Genomic DNA, 27,855 nt, shown 5'->3' with positions numbered 1-27,855 from the left:
AGTTACCCACATGATCTGGGGTGAGTGTTTCACACCTCAGGCTCTTTACCTATATAACTTTCTGTACACAGATAAAAAAGCCTCTTACTACTGAATCGAAGATATAAATCACAGGAGCTTATATGGGATACAATATGACTCTAAATATGCACAACTAGTTAATATATGCTAAAAAATATGCTTCTTTGAGAAAGAAGCAACAGGATGCGTGACACAAATGTGTGACAGGAAATGAAAATGGTAACCTGGGGAGGGGAGGTGGACGTGACCCAGGAGAACACTGGCCATTTTCTAGTTCCTCTCTAGCGGGAGTTACAGTGGCTCATTACTCTTTATACTGTACAAATGCTTTATGCTCCTAAGGCTATTTCACAAAAAAGATTATACATTCATGAAGAAACTTCAGAAGTGAATAATTATAAGAGAAAACATTTTAATTGTGTTAAGAAATATTAGTTTTATTTAACCAGTTTTCACAGCTGAATATTTATTCTATAAAAACTTTACAGATTGTACAGTTTATATATATTTCAAACTACTGAACGAAAAAGTAGGTCCCACAGATGCAAAAATACTGCACCAACCAATCCCAGGTAAAGGCAGGTTTATACACTGTACAGCTCTCCACGCAGCCAGGAGGCGGTCAGTTCTAGTATAAAATTTAAAACTGTACAAAAATAAGGTTTTGATTTTATTTCACTCTTCATACATTCAATATGATTGCAAGTGCAGAAGCCTACCTAATGACAGGCCTCCGCAATCAGGAATCGGCCCCACTCCTGAGAGCAGTGCACATGTCTGTTTATGTAGGGCACTCTTGGACACCACACTGAACTCAGTGTGTTGTGTAGACATGAACCCGGAGACCAAGAACATTAAACATCGAATATAAGGTAGTTCTTTTTCTTAAAAAGGAGTTTCTGCATTTAATAGTGTGCCAAAACAATTTTAACTTATTAAATAAAATATATTCTAAGTGAACCTAAAAAATACAGTTTATAAACATAAAAATACTTTTTTTGGTGTAATACATCAATCATATCTGCACATAGAAAACCAAAATTGTATATAAAGTAGCATTTCTCACCCAGCAACAAGAAGCATTGCAGTTATTTTTTCAAAAGGGTCAAAGACATTATTTAAATCCCACTAAGGCTAACTCATAGCTTAGATTCCACACTTAGGCTGTCCAGTGAGTCACTAGGACTGCAAAACAACTTTCTTCCCGAGACAGTGGTTTCTCCATGTTAACTGGGTGAGAACCAGGCATATTAAAAGAGAAGGAAAAAGCAATTGATTTTTTTTCAAGCATAAATCCTAAGTGTACTTTAGTTTGGGGGCATGTTCACCAGTGGATTTTTCATCAGAAATATCCTAAAAGGTAAGTTTTACTTTTGATATGGACTTTCATCTGAGTTACTATGCCTTCTTGGAGAAAAAAGCACATCTCAAATCTTTCTCTCTCTCTATTTGGGGCAGAGGAGACGAGGCTGTCTAGTGCCTCTTTAGAGTTTGTCCTAGAAGGAAAAAATAAGGAAAATAAACATTATCCCAGACTTTTCCTGCAATCCCAAACCAGCAAAACACACTTCCTTCTTTATACAGTACAAGCCAAAGATAGCAGAAATTAGAGCTGCAGCGAGCAGTCTAGCGCTCACCATTACACTCTCATACTTGTCTGAATATTAAGTATAAAATAATGATGTTTGGGCAAAGGAGCTTTGTAATTATTTATTTTAAAGTTACAGTACTTAAAAACTCCTTGACAATAAATAGCTTGGATGTTTCAAGTCCTGCTTCCAAGCGTGAGCTAAGAGTGAACACGTTTCAGGCTGTGAGGATGGATCCGGGCACCTTGGAGCCACAGATGTCCTGCTCTTCAATTCCAGTGTCATCAGCAGGCAGCCTGCCAATCAAAACTCATCGATCTTCCGCTGCAAGTATTTCAGCATGGAGTCCATCCCTTGGGCGGAGCCCCAGATCTTCTTCAGCACTTCACACTCCCTCTCATTGGCCTGCTCCAGCTCTGCTTTCATGTTGCAGCGAACGAGGGCTTTGGATTCCTCCAGCACCTGGACCAAACAACAGTTAGTTAGCAGGTGTGTGTCTGCAAGCACTGGTTCCACTGCACAAGTTTATGTGGATAATTATCAAACCTGAGTAACGACCTATCAAAAAAAAGCTACTAGACATTTTCCACCATATACACCAGGCCTAATATATGTACAATACAAAGTCTATTTTACACTAAATATCAGATACATTCTCAACGTCAAAATAGTTGTCAAGCTATTTCGAAAGGGAGCTGTACTGTCTACTCCCTGCCTCTTCCTGACACCAAGACCAGCCGTGGCCCACGCTGCTGTGCTGCCGGAGCCACGCACGTGGTGCTCCAGGGAAACTGGGAGGATGTCTGCTGAGGGGATTGTTTAACCAAAATTCAGCTTTAATGAGGGCTGCTCACGTTTGGGATAGCTTAGAGCAGCAGTTTCCAACCTTTTTCATCTCATGGCAACATGAACGACAAAATTCGGTGGCACACCAGAAAATATTACATTTTGCTGACCTGACAAAAAAACCCATAATTTTAATTCACACTGGGTGGCTATTGTGTTGACTGTTCTCATTTATTTTTTTATTTTATTTTTTTTATTTTAAGGGAAAAGAGATCAGTGCCCCTGACTAAATGGTCAGGTATCACATGTTTTAAAAATTCTTGTGGCACATCGGTTAAAAATCACTGGCTTAGAGGGAAGTTAGATCAGTTAATATCAATAACATTTCACCTTATAATTTGCCAAGTACTATTTTGTTAAAAGATTAACTATTATCCAGCACATTTATTAGACAAAACTTAGGTCTACCATGTGGGAAAAGTGATTATATGAAAGGGCTTTGAAAGCAGAAGAGCTATATGTTGTTTTTTTTGGTAGGCTTTTATAGAGTTAAAAAAAATAATCCTCACCCGAGGACATGCTTATTGATCTTTGAGGAGATGGCAGAGGGAGGGAGAGAAACATCAATTGGTCGCCTTCCTGTACTTGCCCTGATTTGGAATCAAACCTGCAACCTTTTGGCCAGGGCATTGGGCATTTTTAAGTTACTAAACTTGAGATTGAAATGCTCTCCTTTAATTCTTGTGCACTAGCAAAGGGAGGACAGGGTAAGCAGACTGAAGCATTGGCATCCATTATGGCTGCCGTCAGTATTTCCCATGAAGGTGGCTGTGCCGGGAGCCAATGTGGGAGGGCTCAGGGAAATGCTGTGAAAAGTCTGATTTTTCTGCAGGAAAAGGTAATGGCAAAAAACACCCACACACAAAATGTCACACATGTAAGAGAACAAACTTGACGTACAATTGGATTACACGAGGCAAGCTCCTTAATGCGAACCATGACCTCTTGGGTGAAGGTCCCAGGCCAGAACACCTGCGAGACCAGGCCTTTGCCGCACGCCTCCTGCGCTGTCAGCTTACGGCCACTGAGCAACATTTCATTAGCCTGAAAGGAAGAAGAGTTGACACCGATATGAAGTATGAGATGTGACGGGGAGGCAGGTGGAAAAGGCCTAACCTAAGATCTCATCCCTTAAAAATGCACACTGAGGCTGGGTGTTTGAGCGGCCCGGGCTGGGCCCCCTTGCACACCCTCCAGGACTGCACCCAATGCGCACCTCTCTAGAGCACATGTGTCAAACACAAGGCCCGCGGGCCAAATCCAGCCCGCCAGGACTTGCAATGTGGCCCGCACCGCGCTGTCATCACTGCACTCCGCTGTCAGTTTATGACATTGTCAGTTTATGACTGTTCAGTAAACCATTCGGCCCGCGATTTAGGCTGGATTTTAGATTTTGGCCCCTTCTCTGATTGAGTTCGACACCCCTACTCTAGAGCCTGGCACTGAGCAGAAACCCAGCACAGTCCACAGCGCGGGCGGGAAGCAACATACTGGTCAGTGGGTTTTCAAAAAAAGTGAATGTAACAAGCTTATTTTATGATGCAATACAGGATCAAATAGACAGCCAAGAAATCTAAATTAGAGATCCGTTTATTAATTTGAAGTCACTGACATGTCCTTCTCTGCCTGCCCCCTCCTCCCAGTGTGTGAACTCATTTGGTACAAAGCTGTTTCCTAGGAAAATGAGGCCCAAGCAAAGCTAGAACGTTTGCAATTTTAGGGACGTGAGGCCAGCCAGAGCTTCTGCACACGCAGGCGGGGAGGCCCTGCAGGGGGATACCGGGGAGGCGACAACCAGGACTGAGAAGCACCCCCAACGACCACTGCTCGGAGGGTCTGACTATATGCATGACAGTGGAGGGAGTGAACACTTGGCTTTAAGAATATGTGTGTGCGTGCGCATATATATATATATATATATATATATATATATATATATGAAATTGGTTTTAACTTTGTCCTGGATTCTACTGCACTTTTAAGGTCTCATCACAAATTTGCACGCATTTCATTATCACTCTAATGATAGGCTCACAGATGCTGAAGTAAGGAGAAAAGAGGAGACTATCTGACAGAAACTGCACGATTCTAATGCCACAATTTCCTATCTTCCATGGTTAACCTTCCTGAAGATTCTGGTGGTCACAAAGAAGCTTCTGAGCTCAGGTAAAATGCACTTTTGGTAGATGTCTTTCTTTTCCAAAAGCAGCAAAATCATTGTTATGAAAAGTCTTAAAGTATTAAGGGTCTCTCTCAGTTGACAGTACCTGTGTGCCTCCGGTAAAGGCACCTTGATGGCCAACCGCACGTGAAATAAATGCGCAGCTTAGAGCAGCGGTTGCCAACCGGTGATCCGTGGGCCACTGGCGGCCCGCGAGGGCTGAAAGGTTGTGACCGCCGGTTTAAGGAAACCTTTGCGGCAGCGGTCACCAACTGGTGGTCCACGAGGTCCGAAAGGTTGGCGAATGCCGGTTTAGATTATGCACACAAGAACTGGTAGAGCAAACGTCCTGCAGATTCATCACCTCATTTCAACATCAACAGAGATGCAAAGAGGCTGTAGAACAGGGTCTTCAGAAGGACTGCAAGGTTCTTAACACTCATGACTCACTTTTGTCCCCAAGTGGAGCATGTTATTTAAGTCCTGGACAAAGCCATGGCTGTTTGAAGGGTCTGAAGGTGTTCTACAAAACACCCGAACAGCCTCCTCTCAGTAGAAAGGTCTAAAATAAACAATGGATTTAAAAATCTGACCTAATCTTATTGTGAACTGTTAAGATCGTTATTCTGAAGGCAGATCCAAATGCAATGAGAAAGGAAAACAGTTCCTGATGAAATGACTTACTGGGAAGTGCTCTATGGACAGAGAATTTTCAATTGTTTATATGCATTTCTTTTACACTCAACATACTGTAAAGACAGCACAACTAAGTCACTTAGGTTAGATAAGAGATCAACCGAAGGATTTGTATGCATACATATAAGCATAACCAATGGACGAAAAACTATGGGGAGGGAGGGCATGTATGGGAGTGTGGGTGGGGGTGGGGATTGGTAAGGTATGTACACATATAATACCTTAATAAAAAAAAAAGAGGAATAATAAAAAAATAAAAAAATAAAATAAAATAAACCACTTAGGTTAGTTTGAAGTACATTTGTAGGACAAACTTGAACTACAGGGTCTTAGCTTGGGTAGTGAACACAAAGGACTTTGCTGGCCTGAGTGCACATGGGCAGCGGGAGTGACAAAAAGCAAGGCATCCTTCCTGCATTTCTCCTCCAGCGCCTCTAGGGGGCCTCTCTGTTCTCCCAGTCATTTTGAAAGTGTTTTTGTTTTTTTTGCTACCTGGAGGCCAATTTATTGCCCTACCACTATTCTCTTCTCTTCTGGTCTTTCATTCCCTTTTCTTGATTTTCTCAGGCTTGGAGCCAGGAACCTGGGGCTGACAGCCCACCAGAACCATCCTTTCTTCCAGTCAGCGAGAACTCAGCTAACTCTCCACTGGCTGTCAATGGCTGTGCAGGACATTTCTGAATCTACGCAAAGGACTGACTGGTGGGACTAACTCAAGCTGTTAAGTGCTTTCTCACCAAAAAAATCATTAGGAAAAATTTCCTTGTTAAGATTAGTAGGACTAAATATACATAAATTGAATGGATATGTTCTCATACACTCAATTTCCAATAGTTTTAAAAATACCCAATGTGGTCAAAATTGTCCAACTGTTTTAAAAAAGTTACAGTGTAGCTATGCAGACAAATGATAAATGATGAAGGACAAAGTATTAAGTTGAAGTATAGGTCATATGGGATATGGCACATGGTACTCTAGCACAGCTATTTTCAACCTTTCTTATCTCGGCACACAAATGAAAATGTGACACCAAATGTTTTTGCCAATCTGGCCAAAATAGGTACAATAGGGTAGTATGTTTCTTCACCATCCTAAAATTAAAAAAAGAGTAAGTTATAGCTTCATAAGTCATATTGAAATTATCACTACAATAAATCTATCCATCATCATACATATTTACAAATTTTTTTTTCTTGTGATGAGAACTTTTCAGATCTACTCTGAGCCAGGAGTAATACATTAGTTAAAAATTTCCTGGTGTGTTAGCCATGAATGGAGTTAAGGTTTGCTCTTTGAATCGATAAATGTCTTACAGGTTGACTGCTTTTTAGCCAAAAAAATCACATTGAGAAGTATGGTGAGGAAGTCTGATGGGCTTGGGTGGAGAGGAACCAGGAAACTTCAAATCTCAAGGAGGCAGAGCTTGGCAGCGGCTCTGCCACTTACTCCCTCGAATTAGTCTCTAACCTTCTCAAAGGGCAGCTCCCGAATGTAAACTCAGGGCAAGGCTCTCAGGACCAAGAGCTGCCAGGTTTGCAAATGGGAGTGTTGTCAGCTTGTGGTCCCCTCAACTGAGATTCCTCAGCTGTCAGTCACAGGGCCCAACACTTTCCTGAGTGAAAAGGCTCACAGGGGGGGTCCTTGAGACAGGACTGGGCTTTGCAGTGTCTGGCTCAGCGTGGGCACTCCACGAATGTTCTCTGGGCACGAGGAGGACTCACTGTAGAGCATTATTCTCTTAGGCTAACCTACACAGCTGTGACTACAGCCTGGCTCCAAGATCTCTCTCCCTGCAGCAGTTACTACAGAAAAAGGTAGTTTCCCCAGCTTGTCTATCTGCATGTTCTTCTTAGCCTGCTAATACAATCCCTTTAGCTTGCCATCTTGCAGTTTTGCTCAGAGTAAGTAGGGAAAACCAAACTTGTTCTAGGCTTGCCTCAGGCTCTTGAAATCCACACACACTAAGAGCTCAGGAAAGGAACGGCACCATTTGGGCAGCAATCCCTTTAGTAAGAGTTGTCACAATACAACTCACCTCATCAACATCCATTCATGAGTGTGTAGAGGTTTTAGTCAGCTACTCCAAAAAAAAGTGCAGAATTTACACTGCATGCTGTTTAGGCTCTTTGCTCCAGCTTTATTTAGAGCAGGGTTTCTCAAGCTGGGCATGAAGATACTCTGGCCGCGTAAAGACACGTTAGTGTGGAAGGCGGCCTGTGAGCTGTAGGATAAACTAGCATCTCCTCTGTTGTGATGCCAAGTTTCTAGACATTGCCACATGCCCATTAGGACTGGAGGATGGGGCAAATCGCCCTGGCTGAAGACTGCTGCTCAGGTTACACAAGGAAATCACAGGAGAAGCAAACAATGACTTTCAAGACTTGTCCAGCGGGGTCAAAGGTGAGGCAGTCAGGAGTAGACATCCACTTTGTACTACATTCAAGTTACTTATGCATCTTTCTTAGCACAGTGGACTCCAAGACCGCTATCGCATAGCAGCATTTGACCTAAGGGCTTCACTTCCAAGCTACCTTTGCCCAAAATGTGTTCAAAGGCCAAGTTTAATATTTTCCCCATAAAAAATGGAGGCGAGTTGAGGTGAACACTGATATGTCACCTAGAGCCGCTGGCCCAGGAAATAATTGCTGCTCAACTGCCAGGAGCACTGTCAGCAGGCAATGACCTGTGAGAGCCCTCCAGGCAGCCGCTCCCGGGGGCAGGCCCTTCTGGGGGCTGCTGCACCCAATGGCTGAGTGTGGTGAGGCCCTGGAACAACTGTGATGGCCACATATGCCCCAGAGTCTACCATGGGCTCAGCCAGGGCATCATCCAAACTGCACCACAGCTCACCTTTGCCCTCTAAGGTGACCAGATCGTCCCCTATCGGCAGAACAGTCCTGATTTATAACAATTTTCCCCATGTTCTGCGGCGTTTTAAAAAAGTCCCGATTTTTGAAAAGAATCTTTCCAATCTTTCCAAAAATTGGGACTTTTTTAAAAAACACTGCGGGACGTGGGAAAAATTGTTAGAAATCGGGACTGTCCCATCAAAAGCAGGATGATCTGGTCACCTTACCCTCCGCTCAATCCTGTTTCCTCTCTGCCTCGCCAGAGGCTGATACCTAATCCATGTCCTGCCTGCCACAGTCATCTGCGTGTATAGAACTGCCTTGTGGCAGGTGGGAGTGGAAACGGTGATGAAAGGATTTATTGCTCCATAGCTAGCTGGCAATGAAGACCTTCTCACAGGTGATGGGATAGTAACTGCTAGTTGCCACTGACACAGAGGGAATCCTGGATACCAAGATGGCAAAGAGAGTTGTAACCCACATCCAGACCCAGGACTTATCAGAGTCACCACACTCCAGGCAAGGTTGATCAGCCACACACAGAAGGCTATGTGAGGAAGGAAGAGGGAGGGTAAACTTGGTATGGGGACTTCTGGTGGATGCCCCCAAACTCTGAACCCTTGACTCCTCTGAGCCCACATAAACGGCCCAGTCATCGCCATTAAGAACAAGTGCTGCCAAAACTGATTTGGCTCAATGGATAGAGCGTCGGCTTGGGGACTGAAGGGTCCCGGGTTCGATTCCGGTCAGGGGCATGTACCTTGGTTGCGGGCATATCCCCAGCGGGGGGGTGTGCAGGAGACAGCTGATCGATGACTCTTTCTCATCGATGTTTCTATCTCTCTATCTCTCTCCCTTCCTCTCTGTACAAAATCAATTAAAAAAAAAAAAAAAAAAAAAAAAAAAAAAAAAAAAAAAAGAACAAGTGCTGCCCCCTTGTTCGAAGACAACACAGAAATCTCTCTCTACAGGACTGCATCACTTCCCTTAGACCCTGCACATCCCCTCTCTTGGGCATCAGGCCTGTAACTCCCCAGAAGAGTTGGATGACACAGAAAGTGCTGGTGGAGCCGGGAGAAGACAAGGGACTGAACTCTGAGGATTCTTCTTGACCAGGGGGCAAACCACCAGGTTGGACAGGGGAGCTTTCCTGAACTATACAAGACAACATGCTGGCAAGTGTCCAGGAGAGGCTGTGTGGTCTTGCTGCTGGGATGGCCTCTAAAGTATGGAGAAAGTAATAAGGGTTCAGGCCAAGTGAAGGTGAAATGCCAGAACCGCTGTGGCTGCCAGTGAAGAGGGTGGGACAAGATGCCATGAGGAGCTTATGGCAATGCCAGAGAGATGATCTCAATACAGGTGCAGGTCCCTGGGGTTCTGGAGCAAGGCTGTGCCTTCCAGCAGAGAAGTAAATACCCTTTAAACAATAATTCTAGTGTACAGTCTGGGCTCTGGTAGAGAAAGAACACCTAGCTCTGGGACACCAAGTGAAATGTCCATCATAAGCTGGGTTATCAGGCCCATCAAGGTCTAAGGGTCAGACAGGGCCAGTGGCAGGTGCACAGCTGGGATCAGGCACAAACACCAGCGAGCATAGGTGAGATGCATAAGCAGGTGGCCCAGACCCACAAGCCACGCACCACTGCTGTACCAGTGCCCCGCCGCAGTTAACATCTATGGCTGAATGGGGATCCCTTGTGAATAAGCTTGGTTGGTTTATGGGTGGTCTGGCTCAAAAGAACATGCGAGGGGAATGCTCTGAAATGGGGAATATGCCTGATCATTCATCTGTTGTAAGAGAACTTCATCAGGGTTAGAATCCAGAATGAGCAGGGTAGTCGTGAACGGTCTATCTGGCTACCCAGGGTCCTGGAAAATTGGGGACACAGATGTGTAGGCTAGAGGCATACAGATACGTAACTGGGGAATGGTATAGACTGCTGGCATGTCAGTGTCCACCAGAGAGCACCCACCACGAAAAGGAACTAAACAACTACATAAGAAAGGTGACAGTGTTGGTTGGTTGGCCCGCTGGTGCTGGAGCTCAATAGCACGGGCTCTGACCTATCAAGGCTGGTTCAGCTACTGTAGTGGCTGGACATGAAGCCTTCTATTGTAGTAGCAGACACCAATGCCAAGCGACCTGCTTGGCATCATTCCTGAGGCAACTAGCTAGCCAAGCATAAGTTGACTGTTTACAACAAGCATGTCAAACTCATAGCCAGCGGGCCGCAAATTTGACATGCTCGGTACAGGAACAGACGCTTACTGAGGGTTTGAGTTTGCTTTCCTGCCTGCAAGTCCTTAGAGGACCTCACTCTGAGGCAGATGGGTTGTCACAGAACACAATAACAGACCAGAATATCCTCCTTCCAGCAAAGGAGGTGTGGGAATGGGTCCTCTGGCAGAATTACATTCAACATCTGCAGAAGCTGCCAGCCTAGGAGCACTGGAATGACCCACAGTACGAAAGGAGCACCAGCCAGCAGGTGTGCTCCTGGAGGATAGGCACCATCTTCCAATTCACAGTATACGCAATGCAAAGACCTTGATATTGTACCATGTTCACAACAGGACGAACAGCCTGGGAGAGAAAGGGTGGAAGCAGGAGTGGCTGCACTTAGGATCCCTCCCAATGATCTACTGAGGACATTGTGCTCCTCTCCTCACATCTCTGGGCGCTGCTTTGCTGGCGGATACAACAAGGGTCCCAGAGAACTTGAAACTCTCACCACTGTCTGAGCACTTGATGACTGAGCCCAGGGCCAGCAGGCGAGGAGGGGATGTCTGGAATCCTGGGGTCCACCAGGAGCCCCGCCCTCCTCCTTCCCTGTCAACTTCGGCTGAGCAGAGCATGATAACCCAGCCTCAGGCCTCTTGGTGACCAGTGACCTACCACCAGGGCAGCACTGAGGCCTGCAGAGGTGGTGAGGGGGTGGTCTAATACAGAAAGGGAGAGGATGAGGTGAGGGAGGACTAAGAACAGCTATTTAAAACTTTCTATCTTGGGGAATAATTTTAGACTTATTGAAAGATTACAAAAGTAGTAGAGAGAGTTCTTGTCATCCCATCATCCAGCTCTCCCTTAACATTAACATTTTATATGACATTTTACAGAGATCAAAACCATAACTGATACAATACTATGAATGGAACTACAAATCCTGCGCAAATGTTGCCAGTTTTCCCACTGCTGTCCTTTCTCTGATCAGGATTCTGAGAAGCCACCCTATGCTGAGCTGTCAGGTCCCCTTGGCCTCCCCAGTCTGCAAAGGCTTCTCAGTCCTTTGGTGAGTTCTCTGACTGTGGCAGAAAGGCACTGCTCCGCATCTACAGACTATGCCACACCTGGGCTTGCCTGGCACTCCCTGGATGAGACTGAGGCAATGCACATCTGGCAGGACTCCAGCAGGGTGATGCGATGTCATTCTCTGGGAAGCACATGAGGGCAAACCACAGCCAACAGGCTTTATTTCCGGTGAACTTTAATCTCTCAGGAAGGTGTCTGCAGCCTTCTCTACTTAAAAGTTACTGATTTTTCTATCATAAGTAAAGAGAGGATGCCTATATCCTTCTCATGGTACTTTTACTACCCACTCATTTTAACATCCATGTGGTTCTTGCCTGCAGCACTGTCTAATCCTCCTCCTCTAAGTCTCCCCAGGAAGAGAGGGCTCTGGAACCTGGAGGAACTGACCCTGCAAACTGCTCGAAGAGGCAGATCCAAGGGATAAGAGGTGGGCTGTGGCACACAGAGATGTGCGCTGAGATCCACTGCAGGGAGATCTTGCTGCCCAGCTGCTGGCAGTGCCATCAGCAGACATGCATTAGCTCCTGTGGGGACTCCCCACTGCAGAGAGCCACCGTCCATGGGCACAGCCCACTCTCAGTGATAATGGTCCATGTGGTACATCTACTAAGAGGCCATATATGCCCCAGAGCTCCCATGGGATAGCCGAAGCTTTGTTAGGCCTGCTCACAGTTCAATTTCTCCCCATCTCTTCCTTGTCCCTTCAATAGGTGCTGGATACTTAACTCCACTTACCATCTGCTTTTGGAGACGCTACAGAAATACCTCAGAGACACTGCAGATTGGGTTCCAGACCATCACAATAAAGTGAATATGACAATAAAGCAATTCACATGAAACTTTGTTTCCCAATGCATATACAAGTTATGTTCACACTGTAGTCTATTACATGTGCAATAGCAGGTGTCTAAAGAGACAATGTACATATTTTAATTTAAAAACACTTTATCACTAGAAAATGCTAACCAGCACCTGAGTCGTCAGCAGGCCATTATCTTTGCAGGTGGAGGGTCCTGCTCGATGTTGACAGCTGCACACCAATCAGGTTGTTGGTTGCTGAATGTTGGGGTGGCTGTGGCAATTTATTAAAATAAGACAAGACTGAAGTTTGCCACACTGTCTCTTCTTTTCATGAACAAATTGACTCTCTGTAGCATGTGATACATTGGAGCCAGTCCTCTCAAACCTGCTGCTGCTTTATCAGCGAAGTTTATGTAATATTCTAAATCCTTTTTGCCACTCCAACAATGTTCACAGTATTTTCACAAGTAGATTCCATCTTAAAAAAAAACACAACACTTTTTTTGCTCATCCATGAGAAGCAACTCCCCATCTGTTACAGGTTTATCATGAGTGCAGCACTCAGTCACTTCTAACTCTAGTCCTTCTATTTCCACCACATCTTCCTCCATGAAAACCCAAAGGCACCCATGAGGGTTGGAATCAACTCATTCCAAACTGTTAACATTGATATTTTGACCAGAAAATCCTTTCTGGAAGGATTTCAATGTACTTTGTAAGGCAGCTATAGCCTTACAAAATGTATTCCTTAAGTAGTAAGACTTGAAACCAAAATTATTCCTTAAGTCTATGGGCTGTAGAATGGATGTGGTGTTAGGCATGAAGACAACATTAGTTTCACTGTACATCTCTGTCGGAGATCTTGGTTGACCAGGTGGCTTGTCAATAAGCAGTAATATTTTGAAAGAAATCTTTTTTCTAAACAGTAGGTCTCAACAGTGGGCTTGAAATATTCAGTAAACCATGTTGTAAACAGATGAGCTCTCATTCAGGCTTTGCTGTCCCATTTACAGAGCACAGGTAGAGTTGATTTAGTATAATTCTTCAGGGCCCAAGGATTTTTGGGGTGGTAAGTGAACATCGACTTCAGCAGAAAGTCACCAGCTGCTTTAGCCCCTCGGAGGTCAGCCTGTCCTTTGAAGCCAGGCATTGGCTTCTTCTCTCGAGTTATGAAATCCATAGATGGCATCTTCCTCCAACATGAGGCTGTTTCATCTACAATGAACATCTGTCCAGCGTGGCCGCCTTTATTATCTGGCCTAGATCCTAGATCTTCAGGGTAACTTGCTGCAGCTTCTACATCAGCTCTTGCCTCTTCACCCTGCACTTTTATGTCAGAAAGATAGCGTCTTTCCTTAAACCCCAATCTCTGCTGGCTTCAGACTTTTCTTTGGCAGCTTCCTCTCTTCTCTCGACTTCCACAGATTTGAAGAGAGTTAGGACCTTGCTCTGGATTAGGCTTGAGTCAGGGAAAGCCATAGCTTGTTTGATTTTAAAACCTCCTACGTATCAGCAATAAGGTTATTTTGCTTTTTTATCAGTTGCATGTGCACTGGAGTAGCATTTTTCATTTTCTTCTAGAGCCTTTCCTTTGCATTCATAGCTTGGCTAACTGATACAAGAGGTCTAGCTTTTGGCCTATCTTGGCTTTCAACACACCTTCCTCACTAAGCTACATCATTTCTAAGTTCTCATTTAAGGTGAGACAGTGTGACTCTTCCTTTCACTTAGTGTAGCTTTTAGGTAATTAGATATATTAGACCTTTTCAGTGCAAACTCTGTTGTATGGTTACAAATTGAGTATTTACTAATAGTGAATGTCAATGTTAACTATGTAGAGATATAGATTTCTCACTGAATGAGGTCCTTCTCTAGGACATAACATTAAACAATGTCCATAAATGTTCTATAAACAAATAGGAAAATGTATGATTTTATGAATTAAAAATAATTATAGCCGAAACCGGTTTGGCTCAGTGGTAGAGCGTCGGTCTGCGGACTGAAAGGTCCCCGGTTCGATTCCGGTCAGGGGCATGTACGTTGGTTGCAGGCACATCCCCACTGGGGGGTGTGCAAGAGGCAGCTGGTCGATGTTTCTCATCGACGTTTCTAGCTCTCTCTCTCTCTCCCTTCCTCTCTGTAAAAATCAATAAAATATATTTAAAAAAAAAAAAAAAAAAAAAAGAATGGCTTAAGAAAGCTCTCCTTTAAAAAAAAAAAAATTTTAAGTTAATAATAAGAAATGAATTACAAGTGTATTTGATAAAAAGTCCCCATAGAATGACACCCTGTATATACTTAGAAAACCAATAACCAGGCTAAATTTCTTCGGAAGTTTTCTAAAATTATTTTTTGAAAAGAGGTACTCACAGATGCTCCTCCCATAATCTTGGGAAACATAACGGTGGAACAGCCATCTGGACTCTGTCCGAAGGTAGTATAGGGTGTTTGAAACCAAGCCTTTTCATTGGCCCAAACCACATCACAAAGAGGCAATATGGACGCTCCTAGTCCAATGGCAGGGCCATTTACTGCTACAATAATAGGCTTCTTAAACTGAATGAAAGTATTCACGAAGTTTCTAAAATGAAAAATAAATGGGGAATTACTCAAAATGTTATGTATTCGAGCAACAAAAACCCCACTATTATGTTCAATTTACTAGGATGTAAACTCTGTGAAAATTATGAGTTGAGATTTGTTGAAGGTCTTCCCTCAGAACTTGTGGACCATAAATTTATTTGCCATGTTATACAGACTTACTGATACCCGAGCTGCCATGCTGGAAGTGGCAGTTGCCACAGGACCTATCTGAAGATGATGGGCAATACACAGCCTGAGGCTGCTCTTATATCTGCTGTGGCACATGGGCTCTATGACCAGTATGTCTTTTCCCTCAGCCTCCCTTCCCTTAAGACACAACGAGCCCAATAAACATCATGAGCTTCAGATGACCAATCTAGAAGGTCTGACAGAGAAAACCTGGCATAGGGCATACTATTAACACTGTCCAATGTTGAGCAAAGAGAACTGGGGTCAGGAACCATGGGGTTGGGATCTGGACTGGATAGGTGATTTTAGACAGCTGATTATTTGGAAATAACAAATATTTCCCGAGTTTATATAGAATTAGACTGAATGCCATTGGGGATATAGAGACAAGAAGCTTACAGGCTGGTTTAAAATATGAAATTCAAACAAGAACAAAAACCAGACACCATTTTGAACCCCACTGTGTCTTGTGGAATACAATTAAAGCGGGATTTCAGAAAAGAGTGAGACTAAGGGCAGGATGGCCTTCACAGAGGATGGGAATTTCTACAAAATGAGCCAAGCTTATTGGTAGATTTGTTTTAGGTTCAGGCTGGAATAGTAGGCTGCTTTAGGGTAAGCTGGTGCCATGCCATACTGCTAATGTGCATCTTTTCCACCACTAGAAGTTCATTTTATGCTCAGAGATTGCTTTCTTGTTCTGCTTTAACATGGACAAGAGAAGGAAAAATACACACCAAAATAATTACCCAATAATTCCTTTAAGGCAGTCTTAGTTCTAGATCAGAATCACAGAATTCTAAATTCTGAATCTGACCCCTATCTTTGGCTGTTCTCTACCATTCAGCAATTTAAAAAGCTAGAGCATTCTGTTCAGATTATCTCTGAAAAATCATGATTTGGCATCTTAGATAGTACCCTTACCCTCCACTGACACAGAGGGTCATATATTTTTCGAGGACAGGTTGAGAGGTGTGTATGTGTGTGCGTGTGTAGAACAGGAAAAAGGGAGGGTCTGTAAGCAGAATTTGGCAGCTTGCAAGCCTAACTCCACAACTATTCTCAAAGGCACCCATAGTCATAGGCCTCAGCCTGGTCCCCAAGGTTTGCTGAATTTTTATCTTGAATAAAAATAAATTCAAATGAATGAGTTGCACTAGACTTTTTAAATGAGAGCACCTAAAGCATTAGTGTAGCAAGATCTCATTGGATTTTACTGATACAAGGAGAGCCAGGCAACCTTTTAAATAGGTTGAAATAACTGTTGACAATCTACTTGAAGATACTTCAGTTATGCCACCTTTTGAGGATTTGGGTCAGTACACATGATAGAAATACATTTTGTATGCTCAGTTATTGATGACTCTTGACAAGGTAACTGCTGAATTTATTTCCATGATATAAAGCAAGACATTTTCAAAACATGTTTCTCCACTTTCATATACCTCATATGAAAATCTGGAAACTACGAATGGGATGGTAGGTTAATACGGAAAAATGATCAAAATAGTGTAATAATAAATTCTATAGAGAAATGGTAAAAGGAATTAATTATTCCATGTAGCAGTGTTTTCTCTCTCTACATGTTTGGGTAAAAGAAAAAAGGTTCTAAAATAGATATTGCAATTAATCTTATATTTTTAACAAGCTGGAGAAATATTTTCGGAACTGGATTTCCCACCCCTTAGATGCTGCTTTAATTGTGATTTTTGCTTGGAACGGTAACTTAATCTGAAAGCCACCGCTGTTTCTGAAAAGGGGATACATTAGCCAGACTCTCTGGGGTGAAGGCCATGTTCCCTTTTCAGAGAACACAACCTGGACCTTTCTAAAGTGTAAACTCTGGGATGCCAGAGATGAGCATGGTTCTCAGAGAAATTGGTTTTGTTTAAAAACAAAAAAACAAAACAAAACTTTATGGAGTTGCTTTTCTGTTTAATAGAAACTTCCCAGAGTCACTAGCAGAAGTGGGGATGGGGAGCTGCCTTCAGGGAGGGGGATGAAGCTCCAGGGGCCTGGCATTCGAGGAGAACCTGTCTTCCTTGCTTCTGCAAATTATTTTAAAACAAAATCAAAATGCATGAACATTCAAATGTGCTCGGCTCAATGCAACATATTGAATTTAAAATTCAGTTTCCTTTGAATTTTCTGCAAATTGAATTAAAGACTGTGCTGGGTATGACAGGGAAGGAAAGATCAGGCCACAAATGGAGTATTAAAAGACTTATAATTAAGCAAAATAAAAATTCTATCTATTCTTTTGAAGAACATTTACAACTTCAGTTATACCAAGGAGAAACTCACATAAAACCCACTACTCTAAGAACTGCTTTGGGGAAAGGAGGCCACCAGATGTGAAGTTTTAGCACACTGCCCTATCTCAGCTGAGCTTTTCCTTCATAGTGAATATATAGAATAGGGCTGAGTGAGGAAGAGGTTGAGTTCTAGGGGCATTTTACTCATTGGCCCTGTTCTTCACCCAGGTCCCTCTGTGTCTCACTCTGTGGTGGTGAAGATGCCCCCCTTTTGGGGAGAGAAGGCTCCCTGGTTTTACAGTTCCCGAAGATTTCAAAAGTCTAACTTTACAAACTGACTCATAATAATTTTATCACTAATGTACCAAATATTTTTATTACAATTTATTTGCAAGCTCTTTATCACCAACAATTCTGATAACAGAATTAGCGGCAATAGATTCCCGACAAAGCTAATGTTTAAATCTAATCTTATTTCCTACTTTACTTTGGAAACTTGCTATAATGACATTCCTTGCCCCAAAGTTTTAAGAAATCAAGACAAGATACCACAGAAACAAAAAATATACATAGCAATAGCTTTATGTGTGTAGGCTAATTTTATGCATATAAAACTTTACTGAAATGCAAATGAGCAAGAGTAAAAGTTAAGTGAACCTGGTATAATTAATTATTTTTAGGATCCTACTCATGTACATTAAGAAAAATTCACAATGACAAAATACAATATATTCATTTAAAGAAGACCCAAGTTAAGTTTCCCTAAAGCAGAATTTGACTTTTCCCTAGAATACTGATTCAGTTCTCGTGAGGAGTGAGGAGAGTGGGAAGGTCAGAAGAAAAATGTTGGAGAGTGGGTAGTTGATGAAAATAAACATTTAACATCACCTAGAAGTTTAACAAATGAAATCCCTCTAATCTATCTTTCCTCTGCTTTTTCTAATCCCAACAATACAAGCTTTAGTGTTGACAAGTGCAATTCAACACTGGAGGAATGGGTTGGGATTAGAGTTGAGGCACCAAGATTTAGAAATGGCGCGTTGGGAAATGCCTGTGGGGTGAAGTGAGCCAACACTGAGAAGCACTGGCTGGCAAAGTATATTTTCTTATCACAGCAGATCTCCCCAAATCACAGTAATATGTGTAAAATCAGTGTGCTGTTACAGAAAACATGCAGTCACCATTTGAGACATGTTTTGTACCAGAAAAATAAAAATTAAGTTCACTAGTTCATCCTGAAAAGATAGAATGGACTTAACAATTAGGATTGCCTTAGAGGTACTGACAATCTGTCAAGGAATCACATGGATGATCAAGCAGTTTAATTTCAAACTGAATAACAAGATGGTCCCATCTAGCATTCTACAAATTTGAAATTATTTAGAAGAGTAAAAATAATACTTGAAATTTAAGTATTTTTGAAAAACTACTACATGATAGCTTAAGAAATGGTAATGTTCAAGAAGACTTAAGAAATAGATAATGCCCTGTATTCATGTATATATCATGAGAAAACATAATTTTGAAAATCATTAACAATGTTATAAAAGGCCAAAGTAATGCCCTCTGATCTGTCAGAGAGAGATGCCACACACAACTTCAGACCCACCAAAACAGAAACCCACTCTACCAATCTTGACATGCAATTCTGAATGGTATAGGGACCATAAAGCTGTGCCCTCAAGGCCACTGCTTAGGGTCTCAGCCACCTGGAGCCCAATAATTATCAAAAGAGGCTCAACTTCAACTTCAAATACCTAGGGATTGGGAGACCATCTAACCAACTTTATTGCCATTTCGCAAATCTGTGACTCTCTCTGTTTTCATCTTTCTGTAAATAACAAAGGGTTCTTAATGGATCACTCAGGGACATGTCATTTTACGGAGGTGTGTGGGAAGCACAATGGTCCTCTTGGTTGGTGACTGGGCTTCATTCACTTTAATCTTCACTCAAGGCTTTATTTATTTATTTATTTATTTATGGAGGGAGGGAGGGAAGGAGGGAGGGAGAAGAGGGATATTGACAGACCAACATTGCTGCAAGATAAAAACATGGACTAGTTGTCTCTCATATGCATCTCATCCAGGGACCAAACCCGCAACCTAGGTATGCAACTGGTAATCAAACCTTCGACCTTTTTGTTCATGGGATGCCACTCCAACCAACTGAACCACACCAGCGAGGGCTGGATTTCATTCACTTTAAATAAATAAATACATTTCACTATGGAAAATTAGGTACTTTAAATACTGTAATTACCACGAGAAATGAGAGACATAAAATATATGTATATGGACATGCTTATAGCAGAAATATGTGGTTCTAGGAAAAGATTTTTCAACTGTTAAGATATAGTGGAAAAATCCAGAAACAGAGAAAATGAAAAATGTAGTCATATTATTAAATGAAAAAAGGAAGTTGGTACATTTATTTAACAGAAACAAAAATAAAGCTTTATTATTTGTGTGTATGTGGAATACATATTTAAAACTGTTTAGAAAATGGTTGGGGAAGACATACAAATGAACTGTAGATGGGAGGTGACATAGAGGAAACTTACTTTTTACTCTATGTTATAGCTTTATGTGTCGTTGACACTCAGATAAATTTGAAAAAGAATGTGTATTGCTTATACTAAAAAAAAAAAAAAAAAAGATACAAATCTTTTCATGCGATGTTATGAAACAGGAACATAATAAAGCCTAGACAATTTATTTTGGAGTCAAGCAAATGTAAGTTATTATGTGAAAGAGAATGCATCTTTATTTAAGGGACAAAGGAAGAACACACTCATATGACAAATAATGTGGCTATATGCTATTATGTATTCTAATCACTAAATATTCCCTGTGCACTTCACAGGGTTTGAGCCAGACTTGAAATCAGTTATTTGCCCAAGGCAAGTAGCAATGTATGGCAGAAAAGATAGATGCAAATGAGCAAGAGTAAAAGTTAAGTGAATCCAGTATAATTAATTATTTTTAGGATCCTGCTAGTGTACATTAAGAAAAATTCACATTGACAAAAATATATTTATTTACAGAAAAGATAGATGATTTAATTACTTTTACTAATCGTGTCTCCCAGTGGAAGGAGATGTATGTGCATTTCATTCACAAGCTTGTTTAAGCCTCTCCTATCAGCCACTGGTAACTAAAAGCAAAACACTCAAATCAATGTTTTGAAAACGTCATTCATGCATACCTGATAGCTTCAGCCATTTTAGTGCTTTCTCTTTTTCTGTCATCTGTTAAGCGCCGTATGAAATAAAGAAAGTCGAGACCGCAGCAGAAGACGCTGCCCACTGCGCTGAGCAGCACGAGCTTGCTGTCGTCGGCAGCAGCCGTGCTCAGTGCGCTCTGGACTTCTTTCATTACCTGAAAGTCACCAAAAATTAAAGTGGCAAAGAGTATTTTCGATACAGAATCTTAAAAGCATTTCATTGTGGAATATCTAGATCTATACAAAGTACATTTACAGCCTTATACTGTTCCCTGTATCTATCACAATCTAAAATAATCCACAAACTTCTTATTTCTGTAACCAGAGATTGGGAATGCTAGCCAGAGAGTATAATTGGAAAGACATGTGAATCTAAGTTACCTTAATATTCTAGTCATTGTGGTTCTCAGAAGATAAGGCAAATTACATATTATGTCCACTTGGAATTTCTACACTTTAGACAGCAGCTGACACATTCAACCATTGAAAGAAACCAGTTCAGTTTCCTGGGTTTTGTTATTGTTGTTGAACACCAGCCTGCCACACTTGAGACAGAAATCCCAATAGTGTGGTACTTAAGTGCATCAGGTGCAAGGATATGAGCATGGAGACATGTTAGAAAGGCACAAAACCATTTGGAATGATCTCTGCAGCATTTACAAATAACCAATGAAGGGGCTCTGTAGTCTGAAAATGGACTGGGAACCAGTGCCGAACTGGTTTGTCATGTGACCCTGGCCAGATATACAAACTTAATGCAGTTTAGTTTTCTTGTTTGGGAAAAACTTGACCTAGCTGCTCACAAATGGAAAACTAGCAATTACCAGAACTTAAAATCTTAAGTAAGATACAATGCAGGTTCAAATACTTCTGATTTTAGATATTATTAGAACCAAGGTTATCTATTTAGGTAAAAGAATTAAACCTTTGCAAGCATTAGTTTCCCTTAACCCTTCAAAACTAACTTTACCAGGTGCTACTAGTAGTGAACATGTGCTGAAATCATTGTAGGTGTTAAGTTCCACTTCCACGCTGAAGATTGACTGAGAATGATGTTAAAATACTCTGAAGGGGCTGAAACTCAGGGTTATTTCAGTCTTGTTCCAACAAAGAACCCTTCGAGAATCTAATGAAGGGATAAAGAAAAGAATGTGCGCACACACATTCTACAAGTATCTTCAGGGAGGCCGGAATCTCCCAGATGCCCTGCACGCCCCCAGGCTAAGAGCTCATAACCTGGAGTACAATTACCACCTCCTCCTTCAGAACTCTGGCTCTTGTCCCAACCCACACCCATGAGAATGAAGATGGACACTCAACACATGCATACTGTCCCGACTTCACTGCAGTCATGACTGTTATAAGGACCAAGACTGTCACACTTCACCTGTGCTTCCTACCTTCTGATGGTTACTGTGAAATGGCCCAGAAGGAGAGTTAGAAAAACCTACAAAAAAATGCCAATTTGGCTGAGCAGGCCTGAAAACAGGGCTTGGAGAAACAGGACGCACAAATCAGCCCAAAGAACATTTCTCACCTCTGGATTTAGTGAGTTATTCTCTGATGATTTTGTTGATAACAAGATGTGGGTGAAGCCATCCTGCTTCCTGACGACAATATCTCTGTATCTGTAGGCACTTTCAGTCTGCCTCACACTGAAACGCAACCGCTTGTCAAAAGGCTGGTCTCTTCTGTCGTCAAGAAATTTCCTTTTCCCGGCTGTCACTCCTGTAACAGATGTCTGTATGTTGGTTGTTCCATTGGCTGTTAATGCGTCCATAAACGGAGATGTACCTGCCAAGAGTTTGAAATCACAGTGGTCTGTGATGTCTTGCTACCAATTTCACTCCCAGTGTCATCTTTGAATTAGTTAAAAATGTTCCTTTCAAACTTATAATTTTAATGTTTTAATGCAAGAACATTAAAAATCAGAAACGTTGGAAACCCTACTTTTAAGGGCACGTGTTTTCCATCAAAGTCTGAACAAGGAAATCACCCTCTTGCTTATTCTGCCTAAAAAAGAAAGATGGAAAGGTATTTGCTGAAAGAAGCAACAAAATTTGAGACTTCTGAAGAATGGTATTAAAAGAGAATGGGTCTCGTGGATAATACCTATTCCAGGCTTGAGAAGTTGAAAGGAAAAGGAAATTGATTCAAGAAAATATCTTATTAGAACCAAAGTAATCTATCAACTTGTGTAGACACACAATGCAACCACCATTTTATTTAAAAAAATATTTTTAGATAGAAACATCTATGAGAGAGAAAAATAGATGTTTTCCTGCACACCCCCTACTGGGAATCGAGCCTGCAAACAAGGTACATGCCCTTGACCAGAATTGAACTTCAGTCCATGGGCTGATGATTTATTCACTAAGCCAAATGGTTAGGGCGCAACCATCCGGTTCTGACGGACTGTCCTACCAAGTGGTGCCAAGGCTGCCACCAGCTCTTGTGGGGCACTCAAGATACTCAGGAGTTCCTATGGATGTCCTGGGATGAGACTACTTACGATGCCTGTCCAAGGGTCCTAGCTCTATTACATTTTCTATTGCTAAAGATAGCTCTTCACCGCCACAACAAGTTCCTGCCTGGGTCAGCTCCTGAATGTCAAACCTGGTTGCTGTTTTTCAATCCATCTTAAAGATATGGTCTCATGAATTTAATATTTATTATGATAAAGACAAGAGTTTTATTTAATACTTACCAAGAAATGTAATAGTAAGAATTCAAGTATTAGGTAAATAATTATCCTATTTCTATGATCTGTCTACTTATTATCTAACCTGGTAATGGGTACACAAAGTCTTTGGGTAGAAGAAAGGGAAAGAAATGTAAGAAAACGGCTTAATAAAATTAGCAATGGAGAAGTTCTCTAAGGGGAAGAACATGATAAAATATGAGTTGGAAGCATTTCCTCTAAAGTGAAAGAAAACAGGCCAATGCCACCAAAGAAGACTCACAACAGGATATTTAGAGAAGTCAAATCATTTCTGATGTAAAACCACCTAACTTTCTATCAACTGGCACAAATATTTTGTAATTTTTTTTTAATCAATTCAGTTTGTTTAAAAATTGGAAGAGATTATAATACATGTATATAGTTCAAGAGTTCTAAAAATGTAAAAAGATATATGGCAAAAGGCCTCCCATTATCTCACCCTCCTCTAAGGTGCCATCTACCCAGGACTCTCAACCCTCCAGTTAGCCATTGCTGTCTGGTTTCCACGTATCTTTGAAATATCTGTGGACCCTGAGAAAAAAACAGATTCATTTGATGTGAACCCTGAGAAAGAATGTGTATGCTGAAATAAACTTTCAATGGTCAACCGAGGGTCCAAATTTAATAAAGAATGAGCCTAGTGGCCATTTGCTGACAGGGGCTTCTCCAATACTCTGTATATTGGGAAAATCCTTAGACTGAACTCCCCGCTTCCCACACTATGCCCTGCTTATGTTGGCTGTCTGAGTCACCCACTGCAGGGAAGCCCTAGTTTCGTCTTTCTATCAATGGACTGAAACCTGTCCCGTTCAATCAGAACCGAACAATTGTATCCTCATTTACTTTTATAATGACTAGTCAGAATTGTATAATTTGGACTAACTGAGAACCTGATTGGAAACTTTCTTGATAAAAGGTGGCCTCATCCTAGCCAGATTGCTCAATGGTAGAGCCATTGTCTGCAAATGGAAGGGTCTTGGGCTCGATTACCTACTGGTCTGGGGCACACACCTCGGCTACAGGTTCCCCAGCCCAAGTAGAGGTCCATTCAGGAGCAACCAATCAATGTATCTCTCTCATGTCGATGTTTCTCACTTTCCCTCTCCTCCCTCCCTTCCACTCTCTAGAAGTCAATGGAAAAAATATCCTCCAGTGAGGATAAAAAAAAAAAAAGGCAGCCTCCCCATCCAGATGCTGTATTTCCCCAGTTTGCAAACTGTTTCTCCTGGGGGGGGAGTCTCCCTTTTCCCGACCTCTTGGAGAATTTTGGGTTATAGTATATGTAAGCAAATAAGAATATAAATATTTCTACTTCAACCCTCATTTAAAAAACAAAAATGGCAGTATATCAGACGTAGTGTTTTGTCATATCTTGTTTTTATTAATTTGCTTCACCTTAGGAATTGTTGTCTATCAGACCAGTTTTCTTATTCTTTTCTAATGCTGCACAGAATTATCAACTGAATAAATGTACTATAATTCATTTTACTAATCCACAGTGCAACATACACTAATATGCGACAATTTTTTGATATTTCAAACAATACTGTGATACATAACCTTGGCTTAAGTCATTCTAATGCTTGCAAATCTTTAGGATACGTTTCTAGAGGATTTGTAACCTAAAGTATATCTAACTGAAAGAGCATTTAATAAGCTGTTACCAGTGAGACAAGCTGAATTCTTTCTGAGGACCCTTTCTCATTCTGTTAACCTTCCACTTCTCTGGTACCAGATTATTCCCCAATCTGTGTTCAAAAATGTCCTCCAATCTTTTCTACTCTAGATACCCCCTCTAATCTGCTCTTTTCTTTCTTTTTAAAAAAATATATTTTATTGATTTTTTACAGAGAGGAAGGGAAAGAGATAGAGAGCTAGGAATGTAGATGAGAGAGAGACATCGACCAGCCGCCTCTTGCACACCCCCTACCGGGGATGTGCCCGCAACCGATGTACATGCCCTTGACCGGAATCGAACCTGGGACCCTTCAGTCCGCAGACTGACGCTCTACCACTGAGCTAAACCGGTTTTGGCATCTAATCTGCTCTTTTCAACACTACCTCTACTCACACGTCCATCACAGCTTGACTTGGTCTATACTTGCTGTCTCCGCTTTTGCCTCTGTCCATCATTCCTCAACCCACTCCAATTTGAAGCTGGAGTTGACATGACCAGACAACTTCTTGAGAACAGAGAAATGGATCATGGATGATTATGAACTACTGAACCCAGTGCTCAGGAGACAGGGATACTAATAGAAGAATTTGATGTAGCTGAGGAAGGATAGAGAAAGAGAAATTAGATTTTATTCAGGTGAAGTTGCTACTGAACACAAAAGAGGGAGAAAAAGTCAAGGCTAGTGATAAGTACTTGGGAATTGGTGCCCAGAAATGATGACTGAATTGAGAGTAGGAACACCAAAGGAAAGGAATGAGCCTGCTGGGGAGAGCCATGTGCAAGGCCAGGAGGCAACAGAGAAGCCAGAAGGCAACAGTAGGCTTCCCAAAAGGAAAGAGGATACCATGGCAACAGGATGTGTCAGTAGTGGCATACACAGAGAGGTAAAGGAGAATGGAGAAGAGGTAACTGTAGGGAGGAGAATAGAAGTCATTAAAAAACTTGGGCAAATTGTTTCACTAGAGTACTAAAGGTAAAAGCCAGACTATAGGATTCAAGAAAGACAGATAAAAAGTTGTTACATAATTTTCAAATCAAGAATTTGCTAAAATGATGCTTTTAGCCCAGCTGACATGGCTCAATGGTTGAGTATTGACCTATGAACCAGGAGGTTACTGTTTGATTCCCAATCAGGGTATATGCCTGGGTTGTGGGCTTGATCCAGCGTGGAGTGTGTAGAAGGTAGCTGATCAATGATTCTCTCTCATCATTGATATTTCTATCTCTCTCGCCTCCCTACCTTTCTGAAATCAACATATATATATATATATATATATATATATATATATATATATATATTGGGTCAGCAGCTAAGTAATTGCGGGTTTCACACATATATGGCTTCAGTTGAATTTTTAGGTTTGCAGACGTAGTAAAAATGTAAAACACATTTTGTTATTTGATAGTTGGCTATTCAGCTGTTAATCAGTAAAAAAAGTTTTTTGATCTGTTTTGTAGTTTTCGTTTGGCGTTCGTTGAAAAATGGAAAATCAAAAGGAACATTTTTGTCATATTTTGCTTTTTTATTTCCGCAAAGGGAAAACGCATCGCAAGCTCATAAAAAGTTATGTGCTGTTTATGGTGACGAAGCCTTAAAAGAACGGCAGTGTCAAAATTGGTTTGCCAAATTTCGTTCTGGTGATTTTTCACTCAAAGATGAAAAACGCTCTGGTCGTCCAGTTGAAGTTGATGACGCCCTAATCAAAGCAATAATCAATTCAGACTGTCACAGTACAACACGTGAGATTGCAGAGAAGCTTCATGTATCACATACATGCATTGAAAATCACTTAAAACAACTTGGCTATGTTCAAAAACTCGATACATGGGTTCCTCACGAACTGAAAGAATCACAGTTAACGCAACGCATTAGCAGCTGCGATTTGCTAAAGAAACGTAATGAAAATGATCCATTTTTAAAATGACTGATAACTGGCGATGAAATATGGGTTGTTTACAACAATATCAAGTGGAAAAGATCGTGGAGCAGGCCAGGTGAACCAACTCAAACAACATCAAAAGCTGATATTCATCAAAAGAAGGTTTTGTTATCAGTTTGGTGGGATTACAAAGGAATTGTCTACTTTGAACTCTTACCACCCAACCGAACGATCAATTCTGATGTCTACATTGAACAACTAACTAAATTAAACAATGCAGTTGAAGAAAAGCGGCCCGAATTGACAAATCGGAAAGGTGTTGTATTCCATCATGACAATGCAAGGCCACACACATCTTTGGTCACTCGGCAAAAATTAATGGAGCTTGGTTGGGATGTTTTGCCACATCCACCATATAGTCCTGACCTTGCACCATCTGATTACTTTTTGTTTCGATCTTTACAAAACTCCTTGAATGGTAAAAATTTCAATAATGATGATGATGTCAAATCGTACCTGATTCAGTTTTTTGCTAATAAAAACCAGAAGTTTTTTGAACGTGGGATTATGATGCTGCCTGAAAGATGGCAAAAGGTCATTGATCAAAATGGGCAATACATTACAGAATAAAGTTATTTAGTTCCATGAAAAAATTGTCTTTGATTTTCTTTAAAAAATACGCAATTACTTAGTTGCCGACCATATATATATATATATATATATATATTTTAAATGCTGCTTTAAGGAACAGAGAAATGCAACTGCAGGTGGGTGGACAACTGATTTTTACGTGATGGCTGACAATAATGATTTCCCTGATTAAAAAGAGATCATATCAGGAATAATCCTGTGCAGATGCAAGCTAGAAGGCCACATGACTTGGGGAAAAGGGTGAAGTGACAGAGGTGAGATGAATGGAGATAGGCAGGAGGCTCTGGCCTTCTTGGGAAGAGGGATTCTTGCAGATTACACATGCCAGTTTGCTAATAACAAGTGAGAACTATTTGGGTCTTTAAGAGTTACTAACCCCAAACTGAATTTTTAATTGGTAC

General features: G+C 41.4%; 1 protein-coding gene across 2 annotated transcripts in view; it reads right to left on the bottom strand.

Annotated features, from left to right (window-relative positions):
• Positions 1 to 435: 435 nt before the first annotated feature.
• CDYL (chromodomain Y like) overlaps positions 436 to 27,855 on the bottom strand; it is a 199,886-nt gene continuing 172,466 nt past the window's right edge. Inside the window, exons 3-7 of one of the 2 annotated variants that reach the window (XM_084873141.1) lie at positions 22,061 to 22,251; positions 20,506 to 20,678; positions 14,644 to 14,854; positions 3,357 to 3,500; positions 436 to 2,072 (exon numbers count right to left, since the gene is read on the bottom strand). In XM_084873141.1, the coding sequence (XP_084729267.1) occupies positions 1,914 to 2,072; positions 3,357 to 3,500; positions 14,644 to 14,854; positions 20,506 to 20,678; positions 22,061 to 22,251 (878 nt within the window). In that variant the 3' untranslated portion in view covers positions 436 to 1,913. Of the gene's footprint in view, positions 2,073 to 3,356; positions 3,501 to 14,643; positions 14,855 to 20,505; positions 20,679 to 22,060; positions 22,318 to 27,855 lie in introns of both variants that reach the window. The other variant, XM_084873140.1, reaches the window with a different exon arrangement.

Source organism: Pipistrellus hanaki (assembly GCF_964339955.1).
Source record: "Pipistrellus hanaki genome assembly, chromosome: 2".
NCBI classification, from domain to species: domain Eukaryota; kingdom Metazoa; phylum Chordata; class Mammalia; order Chiroptera; family Vespertilionidae; genus Pipistrellus; species Pipistrellus hanaki.
This window is presented reverse-complemented; position numbering and strand designations above follow the sequence as displayed.